Source organism: Stenella coeruleoalba, assembly GCF_951394435.1.
Source record: "Stenella coeruleoalba genome assembly, chromosome: 6".
NCBI classification, from domain to species: domain Eukaryota; kingdom Metazoa; phylum Chordata; class Mammalia; order Artiodactyla; family Delphinidae; genus Stenella; species Stenella coeruleoalba.
In genome coordinates this window covers 97,912,863-97,925,766 of record NC_137151.1, presented here as the reverse complement: position 1 = coordinate 97,925,766, position 12,904 = coordinate 97,912,863, and the positions used below count along the sequence as shown (strand labels likewise).

Below are 12,904 nucleotides of genomic sequence, written 5' to 3'. Positions count from 1 at the left end.
GAAAGGGATTTAAGGTAGGGAGTTAGGTTGTTTGCAAACGTGTTGGAAGGAGTGGAGGAGCAGGCTGCAGGCAGGGTTTCCGGGAATAAATCTCAGAATGTTGCAGAACTGGCCCACTGAGGGAGCTGCTGCCCTTCAGCGACCAGAAAGTCAGGGCCCTGGAAAGCCACTGCCGCAACTGTGGGCAACAGAATCCTGTTGCCTCAGCTGTGATCCTTGCTAACACAGTGGATGACCCTCACATGGCCTCCTGACCCCCAGGAAGCTAGAGACCAGACGCCCTTAGAGTAAAACCAAATGCCTCTAGTACTGTGTTTGCCGGCGGAAGCGTGCCTGGGCCTCAGTTCCGTCTTGCAGAGTGTTCAGTGGGACGGATAGAAGCGGGGCCTCATGTGGCACCCGAGCTGTGAGGAAATCTGGGAAATGTGGCCTCCAGCTCTTGTGTCTCTGGCCTTCAGTAAGTCTTGCTCCAAGAGGGTGGGGTGGATGTGAGGGAGCCAACCTCCTGTTTCTGCATCTAAGTCTTCATGGAGAAAGAAAGAGCCAGTTGGCCTGGGACCTGAAGGAGGAGTGAGGATCCACAGGACAAAGGGTATTTTGAGCAGGGGAGGCTATGCTTACTGAGTTTATTGCCTATTGGCACAGAACAGAGCTGTGAAATGCACGCTTGGTTCAAATAAACAAAAGTATTGGAAACAACAACGGTATAAGATGTAAAACTTACGTCTTACATAAATGACAAGACATGAGGAGGGAGAGGCCCAGTGGACTGATTTTGGAGGGCTTTGGACTTTAGACTTTAAGCTGCAAGTATTAGGGAGCCACAGAAAGGCTTTGAGGAGTGAGGGGTGTGTGTGTGTGTGTGTGTGTGTGTGTGTGTGTGTGTGTGTGTGTGTGTGTGTGTGTGGAGGCAAAGATTAATTTTCCTCGACTGCTGGGCAACTATATATAGTATACATAGCAGTGTTCTAGTAAACATCTAATGGTGTGTTATATACCGTGGTGGGCTGGTAATCTTTAACAACTGGCTCTCTAGAGGGGAAAAAGTCCTGATTTGTAGGGTATGCTAATTTCTGTGTTGTGAATGCTTCCAACATGACCTATTTCAAGCTACCAGTGTGACATCACTGAACACAGAGTTGGGAAGAGATGGAGACAACTGGCTCCTGGGAGCTGGTGCAAACTCGCTCCAGAGCTCCTATGTTTGTCATGTGAGTTAATTCTTAAAACAATCCCATAAGATGTATAGGAGTTTCATTTCACAAATGGTAAAACTAAGGCCTAGAGAGAGAAATATTTTACCCCAGGTTATGTAGCTAGTTAGTGGCTGAACCTAATTTTAGATCCAGGTCTGCCTGTTTTCAAAAGCCAGTGTTCTTTCAGCAAGATCATGTTGCCTCCAGAAGAGTAACATGGTAAGCTGTCCATTTCAGAAGAGTCCCCCTGGCAGTATAGAGCAGAGGTTGAGACTGTAGAGTGAAAGGGTACTCGACAATATATCAGTGGAGCAGTGTGTATGTGTTCCAGTACAATTTTATTTACCAAAGGCGGTGGGGTGTGTACAGTACAGAGCGGGTCAGAAGGAAGCACAGTAAGAGGCAGATCACGTAGAAGGTTACTGAGGAGGGTGGGTGAGAGGTGATGGCACTGAACTAAGGTGATGGTAGGATGTCAGCAATCATGGACGTATTTGATAGAATTGCAGGATGGAATTGCTGGCCTTCCATTTCTTTAGATGGATATGGTTGTGGGGAAGGAGCAGGGTTATAAATGGAAAGTCAAGGATTATTTCCAGATTTCTGGTTTGTAACCGTGAACATGGTGGTGCGATTGGCCAGCATAGAGTCATGAGAAGCAGGTTTCTTTGGAGAAAGCTTGTGTTCAGTTTGGAGATGTTGTGTGCAAAGGGCTTATGGAAAGTCCCAGTGGGGATGTCCAGTAGGAAAGTGGAAATGCATGTACTCAGGAGAGAGATCAGAGCTGGAAATTGTGAGCAGAGCAGTCCAGGGTGGTAGCTAAAAGGCTGTGGATGAACTTGGAGAGTGTGGACAGGGCTGAGAAGCCAGTGAAGTTGCTTGCGAACCATAGGGATGGTCTCAAGGAAAACCAACCTAGAATCCTGTTCCTTTAGACAAGGTAAGAGTGCTTCTAACAGGAGAGAGGGGTCGGCAGTGTTGGATGCATTTGTGGGTGCTGTGAGGCACTGCCCAGGTCCCACTTCAGGAACGAAGAGCTATTTTCTCAGCTGCTGTGAATATCGCCCCAAGATGACCCCAGCTGTCAGCCCTTTTGGGAATTGCCTCACCTGAAGAAAACTGCCTGGTTCTGGGTCTCCCCTACTTCCAGAAGTAGCCCGTATCCCCTGACCAAGATAGTGGGATAAAGGCCCATCTCCCTTGTCCCCACTTGGGATGACTCTGTGGGGCCACTGCAGCTCCAGGTCTCCCTGTGGAGTTGGCTGAGCCCAAGTTGGGAGCACATGGCAGCTCAGTCTTTCCCTCTCGGCCCCATCCTGTCTTCTTCCCCTGCCTTCTATGTGAACTGAACCCAAGTGCACTCCCAAATAAACATCCCGCTTGTTCATTCCCATCTCGGCATCTGCTTTTGGGGGAGCCCAGCATGTGACGGATGCTCTTTCCCTGTGTCCTCTGCCCTGTGAGGTTGCTATTCGAGGGTGAGCAGGGCCACACCTCCCTACCTATTCATTCGTCAAACCCTAAAACAAGCCGGTGGTGGGTAAAAACCAAGATTTGACTTTTACTGACTGAATAAAGCTTTATTTTGATGCAAAATAAACAAGAAAAATTTATATATTCATATATAACAATATCCAAAATCTTTCTGTGGTAAAAATGGGATCATCCTAAAAAGTCTGTAAAGAATTCATTCTCCACCCCCTACGCCAAAATATGATTTCACATAATTTATCTTCAGAACTTACGAACAGACTTGGTATCATATAAGCACAGGAAAACCCTAGAAAAAGTGACTGTATAAACAGCAGGTTTTGTTTTTATGTTCCAGTAGTAAATAGCACTGCAGTCAGCGTGGATGGAACATAACACTGTCTGAAAGAGCTGAGTCAGGAGACAGTCGTGGGGGTTAGTTCGCGCTCCACTCTGGGTTGATGGCGAAGCCCACCTTTAAAAGCCAGGCTGTGTGGGATTCTATTACGATTTAAGGATATGAGGGAGAGTTTCCCTTAGAAGTTGTAGCTTCATATGAGATTCTAGGCTTATTTTAGATATCTAACTTTCATTTTCCTTTTTATCAGAAAGGTGACTTTGTAGCGATATCTTATGGAGACTCCTTTTTCTGGTCTCATTGTGGCATCATTTCCACTTAAGTCGGCGTGAACCGGGAGTGCAGAGAAATACTGTCGCGGGCTGTTTCTGACTCCAACTCCCTCCTGCCTAATTGCGCTAAATCTGGACTTTCTGTCGCTCCTGGACTCGAAGCAGTAGGGTGTCTACCCAATTTAGCACCAATTTGAAGGCCATTCATTGTGGATTTCAGAGTTTAATGCCAATGAAAATTTTAGAGACACATATTGCTGTCCACACCAAACTCTCCAGATCTCTATATCCCTCTGAAATGCTAAGGTGTTCCTCCAAAGAAAATGAACGCTGTGGATACAGGTTAGGGAATGAACACTCTTTAAAGTCTTGACCACTGTGTATACCAGCCCTATGCATGGCAACTCCAAAAGTTGTCAGGTGGATTTCCTTCAGGAGATAGATTTCACTCGAGAAGTTCCTACATCTTTGGAAGGAATAATGAATCATGTTTTAATTTTGTTACCGGTGGCAAAAACAAAGCTCCAGTGAAGTCTCACATCTCCTCTCTCGGTTGGTGTGCACAGAGCTTCCTCCTCAGGGTGACGGTGGGTCTGTGGCTCTGCACGTGCTCTTGATCATAAGATCTCTGCTCTGTGCTGTACTGTGAGGTTAACGCATGTAGATCTAAAAATCTAAGAATAAGGAGCTTCACAGTAATTTTTTCCCCCCGTTTTGTTGTCAATCATGATTTAAGAAAATACTCCTGACTTTGAGCTTGCCTTTCATCCAGTGGTGTGATACCACAGGGAAGCAATATTATACCAAGAGTGATATGCCACAGACCAGTGACGCAATGGGTTAGTGAGATGTTGTGTTTCACTCCCTTGCAGAGGACTGAATTTGCCTGCATCTAAAATTTTTCGGTGGTCTGCTCCCTTTTCTCTCTCTATGCCTGCAAAAAGGGACACAAACAGAGCTCCTGAAAATAACTAGTTACTTGAGGCCAGTACATCGTTTCAAGGCCTGGATGACCCAGTGGTCAGGCGAGGAGCCGGGTGGGTGTACGTTGATGGGTTTGTAGCTCGCCAAGCTCGCTGTGCCACCTTTTCCTGGGGGGCGTCTATTAGCATTCCGAGCTACAAGGAGACACCTGATTGAGTTTTTCCAAGGCCATAAATAACCCAGGAACTATTTCCTGCTACCGGGCACCTACTGATTATAGCCTGGTCTTCTAAATGCTCTAAACAACCTGTTCTCCTAAATACTGGGAAAGAGTTCCATAACCTCTGGGTGGTGACAGTTGGAGGGCTGGTTCACAGGCATTTATAAAGCTTACATTCAAGCTGTTCTTACTTGTCAGTTGGCTTGATGAAGACTGTCGCACACGTAATGCTAGCTCCTTTTGGGTAGGGTCTAATGGGGCGTGTGTTCTACCTCAAGCAAGAAAAGAGAACTGCTATAATCTTTTCTTCATCTGTTTTCATAGTACCTTCACATCCTTAGCTGCCCCTCAGGATTAGCAACTGTTTTATTACCTGTGTGTACAGCACAAAACCATGCTTGCAGCAGCTTTCCCCGAGTCTGAGTGCAGGAGATATGCTCGCAGGGTGGCCACGTGGTGAAAATACAGGCATTCTTCCTACAAGGGTCACTCCTCCAGCACACACAGAGCGTCTCACCTTATACCACTGCCCCTTGTGGGACCTTGGCCTTAATCCAGGAGGAAGCTTCTGGCTTGGCTATGTCCACTAGTCTACAGGAATTTGGTTAAATTATGGAACATCCTAAAGAGCTGATTTTTAATGCTTCAAAATACATCACACTTCCCTCATCTTATCATTGTCTTCTTGAAGGTTTATGTAGCTTGAGGGGAAGGCAGCTTGCAGCATGTTGGCTGGGAAACCCTACAGCTCACCCGCACTCCAGCTCTAGGTGAGCAGGGCCCAATCTTCAACCTCTGCACAAATTGCGAACGATCTAAAGGTGCCTGGCATAAGACAGATGATAGAGGGCCACAAACAACTGGACAGTCTATTTTCAAGAGGGCCATAAGTAAATGGTAGTTTAGAAAATGATACCTCTTAAAGTTCAGTAAATAACACTAGTTAAGTCTAAACCCACCAGTTGCATCATTCTTGGTAACAGAACTCTATTTTAAATTAAAAGACTAAACTGGGCTGGATAGATAATCTATATATTCAATAATACTATAATTTATTAAATCCTAGCAGTCAGAGGTATCCTAATCTTGGCCAAAATGTGTCTAAATTGAACTCGAGACTTTTTGTGGGAGGGAATGAGGAAGGAATGTAAAAAGGTTTAAAGTACTGCAGGAGTCACTGGACAATTCGAGTTGCTGCTCCCAGGCTTTGCTGTTTCTCAGTTTTCTCTTATGTTCTTATTTGGGTTAGGTTGTAGGTTTTAGAGGTTCTGTGTTGAAATAAGTAGAATATAGCTGCAAAGCTCTAAAAAAATTGCCATGGATTCCGGAGGGTGGGCTTTCAGCTTTTCGAAGCCATAAGACCTTCTTTTCCCAACTGGAGACCTTGGCCTTGGTCTTGCCCTGACTTCTGTTAATGAAATAATATAGCAGATATAGAATGATTTAGTTTTATGCTTCTTCTCCCTTCCCTTCTGTTTTCTGGCTTTTTTCCTTTTTATTCCCTTCCTCATCAAACTTTCCGTTTTTATTTTCCATTCTCCATACTGGTAATCACACACTTTCTCACACACACACACACAGACACACAGACACACAGACAGACAGACACACACACACACACACACACACACACACAGTCAGTCAGTCACCACTGTCTACCACCTGCCGGTTATCATTCCCAAAGAGCACAGTCAGCCCCTCCCTGACGCCGGGTGCATATGGCGCTGTTTGGCACTGGGTCTGGAATTGGCATCTCAGAGCACCGCTTCCTGTGCATACTAACCAGTGGGCCCTCTTTTTCCCGAGTACATCTTAACTCTCAAGTGGGAGCCTTAAAATAGAGGCCCCACTTACAATAATTATAGGCAGGAGATTTGGGGATGCCTCGGAAACCAGACATCTCCATGCTGTCGTGCCTGGGACGTGGGAGGAAGGAAGGTGAGGACCACAGGAATGTCAGCCTCTTAACCTGATTGCCTTGATGCTAGGCATATATTTCTTCTGGAAGCTCTGCTAGCTTTGTACATTCTCCCAGGACACCAGGACTGCATTCACATCTTACTTTTACACTAAAAGCAAGGAAACGTGACATGCTTATACCAAGTGAGTGGAACTGAGAACCTGAGAAATTCTACAAATAAAGAAATGCAGCCTTCCTCTAGGTATAAAACATTTCAAGGAGATCACTCGTCATGTTTGCCCGCTGTTGTTTTTTCAGTGTAAAAACCACTCACTCAGGACACCCACATTGGCAACCACTCTTCACAGACGTAACAGCTCTAATCAGGTGGCTGAAGCTAGTCTCTGAACGGATGACGATCCCGGGCAGAGTCTGCCCTCCGTGATGCCAGTGCTGTGGGGGCATGTCTGTGCTCCAGGGAGGCACCATGTTGTAGAGCTCCATTGTTATCTGCCTGTTCAGTTGTCACTCTCAGTGAACTGAACAATTCTAAAAGTATTTCAGGCAGTATTTTTTTTATGGACCCATCCTTCCTCTTCCTTCTGATTTCCCTCCCCAAACTCCTGTCCCCTTCTTTCTCTCTGACTAGCAGTCAAGTGTTGCAGCCTCAGCGAGAAAAACCTAATCTGTACCATGGAGAATTCTTAACAGGAAGGCGGCCTTAAGGTGTAGGAAGAACAAAGGTGATGTTGGATGTCTTCCGTTCTGGGCTGGGCTGAGCTTGGTGGCGTTCAGCTACACGGCTGCGGTCATGGGGTTCTTCTGCCGGGGATCCTGCATTCGATAGGGGTACTGATCTGGGCTGCCCCCTCGGGGCACTGGTCTGCCCATTTCTGGGTAGGCTGGTACTCTGTGGTGCTGAGGAGGGGAAGGTGGGACATCTTGTCGGAAGGGTCCTTTGTGCTGGGGGGCTGGCGGGGGCGGATAGTACTGGGGATACCGGAGATCTGTGATCCTCAGATCTGGGGGGCGGGGGTAGCTCCCTTTGGGCGGGTGCACAGGATGAGCCCCTGGGTAATATGGAAGCTCCCTTTCCTTGTAGAGCCCTCGAGGTGCTGCTGTCAGATAGTCTACAGGATCCGCTGGTCCTCCCCTGGAAAGAGAACAGACACATATCAATGACTACAAAGCCAGCTGCCCAGATGATGACCACATTCCTTAGCCTCCCATGTAGTTTGGCCACAGACTGGATCTGGCCAGTGGGATGTGAACAGACGTGATGTGCGCCCTTAAAAGAAACAAGGGACACTCTTCTTCTCTTCCCTCCTTTTTGTCGGCCCCTGGAGTGGCCATATTAGACACAAGGAGAAAGCCACATGCTGGGGAGCGTGGCTCCTTGACCCCATGGAGCCAGCGTGTCAGTCAGGACTGATTGGTGCCTGAGGGAGAAACAGAATTCTGTCTTGTGTATATGTTGGCCTTATTATAGTAAACAAGCTAGTTCCCTAAACAAGGCTTAGTTTGGCTCTATTAAAGCTGGGATCATTTGCCCCCTCTCCTTTCCACCTCCCTGAAGCCTGACATAAACATGGTGGTAGAAATGCACACATTAGGGCTTCCCTGGTGGCGCAGTGGTTGAGAGTCCGCCTGCCGATGCAGGGGATGCGGGTTCGTGCCCCGGTCCGGGAAGATCCCACGTGCCGCGGAGCGGCTGGGCCCGTGAGCCATGGCCGCTGAGCCTGCACGTCCGGAGCCTGTGCTCCGCAACGGGAGAGGCCGCAACAGTGAGAGGCCCGCGTACCGCAAAAAAAAAAAAAAAGAAATGCACACATTATTTGGAGTCATAAATTTCCCAGGGATTGCATTCACTTCTCTCCTAGGTCTGTGGGGTGCTCTTTACATGAGTCACAGTCTTGGTCTAACTCTGGTTGGCTTCTGTTACGTCCCCGTGTGGATTAGTGTGCCCTCCTCTTTCTACAGTTCCTAGAGAGAGTCCCAACCTAGAGCCTGGACTTACCCACCCAGAACTTTGATATAAAGCACTTCTACTGCAAAGTCAATAAGTACCACCCAGCCGGTAGCAGATGATTAGGAAAAGACAAACCAGCTGTAAGTTGTGCTGTGTAATGAGTAGGCACACAGAAGGTAAAGGGCAAGAATAAACACTAACGGAAAGCGACCCTGTCTGGACCTCTCTGCTAAGACAACAAGCATCTTCGGATCCATTTGTGGTAACAGAAGCAATAGGTCTCTAAACAAGGTACAGATGAGTGCATCTTACCTAGCCTGGGGTTAAACAGATGAGTTCTGTTTGCAGCTCTTAAAATCCCATAAACCTTCTGTGCACATATTCACTACTACCATGCCCAGATCCTTCCCACTTTCTACCATTCCTCTTTTTATTATTCCTTTTTAGAGGAAAACAGCAACAATAATAATTAATGAAAAGCTCTCCAATGTCAGAGTACAACCTGGTAGAACACGTGAAAGAAATGGCAGGGCTGGAAGAATACGGGCACCGTCAATGAGGGTCACAATCACCCTGTAATCTGCAGAGTTTGATGTGAAAACAGCTCTGTAAGTAAGTTCCCCAAATCAGGATTATTTGACAAGCTCCAAGCTTGGGTCCATGTGGAAAGCAGCATGTGAACACATTCATAGGGATGAACAATAGAATTCTCTCTCTACTTTTTTATGTCTTAATTTGGCTGTGTATAATAACGAAAGATAGATCCTTGAGCCTGGGTTAATTTAGTTAGTGTTTTCAGATAAAAAAATTAAATTGTTTGCGTACAAGTTATTATGGCGTCAACTGCGATTACTCAGTGCAGTTTGCTTTGCTCTATTTTAAATTGCCCATGACAAATAGAGCACAAATGTCTAATCTGTCACTCCAGCCCTGGGAAATAAAGGGCGGGGATTTCATCTTCCCTTTCCTTTAGAATGTTATTTTTTCTTTAGAAAACTTCCAGCATTCATTATACCTTTTATCGTATAATATTTTAAGCTTCCTCCCTCTCCCACCGTGCTCATTTCTATTTCCTTTTGGTTCACGTTAAAGATTTTCAAAACACTTAAAAAAAATCCTTAACCTGTGTTTTCTCTCAAAATCTACTGATGATATTTCTCTGCATGAAGTGAAACATGTGGTTTTTCTGCACTCATTTTAAGCCCTTGGGATAAATCACTGACATTTGCAACACACAAACATTATCTGCCTTAAAATGAACATACAACCAACACTCCCTCTGGACCCTCTTAGCATGAATGTTTCCTGTTTAAAATGGAAAGAGAGAAAGAAGGAATTCCAGGCCTTGGACTTTTAGGGTCCTGTTCTCTCCCTGGAGATTTCTCTCTTTTAAAACAGAATATTACAAAAGACAGGCAGGCCTTGGTTTTTTTCGTGGACAGACTAGCCAGATGAAGCAGTGACAGGGCGGAAGCCACCCTGATGGCCACAGCCACCGTGCAGGCTGCGTGTGCATGGGGATGGTCAAGGCTCTTCTCCCACGCCTCCCCCTACTAGTCGGCCACCTCACACGGCCAGGGGAAGAGGGGGCAGAACTCAAGATAGTTCTGTGGACCCACATTGCTTCCCCTGAGGGGAAGTTTTACGTCTGGGAATTTGCTTACATGTGGCAGAAACCAAGTGAGGCACCTGTTCTTTGTCAAGAAATGAAATCATGGAAACTGTCTTTTTCTGTAGAACTCATCAAAACAGTTATCATTTCTAATTTTTCAGAGAGAAGGAAAACAATGAGCTGGCCTATGAAAACACTCTTTAAGGTTCAAAGAAAGAGTGCTAGAAGCATTTTTCTTTCTTTGGTGCAGGGGAGGGAGTTGCTATTGTTTATAATAACTTTTTGCTCAAAATTGAGCATTGACTTTTAATAGAACTTCCAAGTGCTTGTGACTATTGTGTGCACACGCACACACACATATTTAAAAGAACAATTTTTAGGCAAGTTGAGACAAGATGGCAGAGTAGAAGGACGTGAGATCACCTCATCTTATGAAAACACAAAAATCACAACTAACTGCCTAACAACCATCAACAAAAAAATGCTGGAACCTCCCAAAAACCATATCGTATATCCAAAGACAAAGACGACATGACAAGATGGTAGGAGGGGCGTAATTGCGATAAAATCAAATCCCATACCCGCCAGGTGGGCGACCCACAAACTGGAAAATAATTATATTGCAGAAGTTCTCCCACAGGAGTGAAAGTTCTGAGCCCCACATCAGGCTCCCCAGCCTGTGGGTCTGGCAATGGGAGGAGGAGCCCCCAAGGATCTGGCTTTGAAGGCCAGCGGGGTTTGATCACAGGAATTCCATAGGACTAGGGGAAACAGAAACCCCACTCTTGGAGGGCAGACACAAGCTCTCGTGTGCACCAGGTCACAGGGAAAAAAAGCAGTGACAGCATAAGAGCCTGGGCCAGACCTATCTGCTGGTATTGGAGGGTCTCCTGCAGAGGCAGGGTCAGCTGTGGCTCACTCTGGGGACAAACACACGGCAGCTGTAGTCCTGGGGAGTACTCATTGGCATGAGCTGGCCTGGAGGCCACCATTTTCCCATCAAGACCTGGCCCCACCTAACAGCCTGTAGGCTCTAGTGCAGAGACGCCTCAGGCCAAACAACCAAAAGGGTGGGAACACAGCCCCACATATCAACAGACAGGCTGCTTAAAGTCTTCCTGAGCACACAACTGCCAGCTAAACACACCTCTTGACAAGGCCCTGCCAACCAGAGGGACAAGACCCAGCTCCACCCACCAATGGGGCAGGCACCAGTTCCTCACACCAGGAAGCCTGCACCAGCCCCTGGACCAACCTCATCCACCAGGGGGCAGACAGCAGAAGCAAGGAGAACTACAACCCTGCAGCCTGTGGAACAGAAATTGCAGTTGCAGAAAGTTAGACAAAATGAGATGGCAGAGGAATATGTCCCAGATGAAGGTACAAGATAAAACCCCAGTAGAACAACTACGTGAAGTGGAGATAGGCAACCTACCCAAAAAACAATTCAGAGTAATGACAGTAAACATGATCCAAGACCTAGGAAAAAGAACGGAGGCACAGATCAAGAAGATACAAGAAATGTTTAACAAAGACCTAGAAGAACTAAAGAACAGAGATGAACAATACAATAACTGAAAAGAAAAACACACTAGAAGGAATCAATAGCAGAATAACTGAGGCAGAACAGATAAGTTACCTGGAAGACAGAATGGTGGAAATCAGTGCTGCAGGACAGAATAAAGAAAAAAGAATGAAAAGAAATGAGGACAGTCTAAGAGACCTCTGGGACAACATTAAATGCACTAACATTTGCATTCTAGGGGTCCCGGAAGGAGAAGAGAGAAAGGACATGAGAAAATATTTGAAGAGATAATAGCTGAAAACTTCCCTAACATGGGAAAGGAAACAGTCACCCAAGTGCAGGAAGCAAGAGAGTCCCAGGCAGAATAAACCCAAGGAAGAACATGCTGTGACACATAGTAATAAAATTGACAAAAATTAAAAAAAAAAATATTAAAAGCAACAAGGGAAAAGCAACAAATAACATATAAAGGAATTCCCATAAGGCTATCAGCTGACTTTTTAGCAGAAACTGCAGGCCAGAAGGGAGTGGCATGATACATTTAAGGTGATGGAAGGGAAGAACCTACAACCAAGAATGCTCTACCCAGCAAAGCTCTCATTCAGATTCGATGGAGAAATCAAAAACTTTACAGATAAGCAAAAGCTAGAAGAATGCAGCACCACCAGACCAGCTTTGCAACAAATGCTAAAGGAACTTCTCTAGGCAGAAAAGAAAAGGCCACAACTAGAAATAAGAAAATTATGAATGGAAAAGCTCACCAGGAAAAGCAAACACACAGTAAAGGTACAGGATATTGAAAATGCAGGGACTTCCCTGGTGGCACAGTGGTTAAGAATCTGCCTGCCAGTGCAGGGGACACGGGTTTGATCCCTCGTCCCAGAAGATCCCACATGCTGCGGAGCAACTAAGCCCATGTGCCACAACTACTGAGCCTGTGCTCTAGAGCCTGTGAACCACAACTACTGAGCACACATGCCACAACTACTGAAGCTCGTGCACCTAGAGCCTGTGCTCCACAACAGGAGAAGCCACCACAATGAGTAGCCTGCGCACCTCAACAAAGAGTAGCCCCTACTCGCAGCAACTAGAGAAAAGCCCAGGCACAGGAATGAAGACTCAACACAGCCAAAAAAAAAAAAAAAAAAAATTAAAAAAAATCATTTGATATTAAAAGACCAGCAACTTACTTAAAAAACAATCTTGTTTACATACAGACTGGTATATCAAAACCTCGTGGTAACTGCAAACCAAAAATCTACAATAGAAACACACACACAAAAGAAATAGGAATCAAAACACAACACTAAAGTTAGTTAGTCATCAGGTCACAAGAGAAGAGAACAAAAGAAGAAGAGAAGAAAAAAGACCTACAAAAACAAATACTAAACAATTAACAAAATGGCAATAAGAACATACATATCAATAATTACCTTAAATGTAAATGGATTAAATGCT

General features: G+C 45.7%; 1 protein-coding gene across 2 annotated transcripts in view; it reads right to left on the bottom strand.

Annotated features, from left to right (window-relative positions):
- Positions 1 to 1,689: 1,689 nt before the first annotated feature.
- PARD3B (par-3 family cell polarity regulator beta) overlaps positions 1,690 to 12,904 on the bottom strand; it is a 1,038,680-nt gene continuing 1,027,465 nt past the window's right edge. For both annotated transcript variants that reach the window (XM_079924321.1, XM_079924322.1), the window contains one exon: positions 1,690 to 7,493. In XM_079924321.1, the coding sequence (XP_079780447.1) occupies positions 7,136 to 7,493 (358 nt within the window). In that variant the 3' untranslated portion in view covers positions 1,690 to 7,135. The remainder of the gene's footprint in view (positions 7,494 to 12,904) is intronic.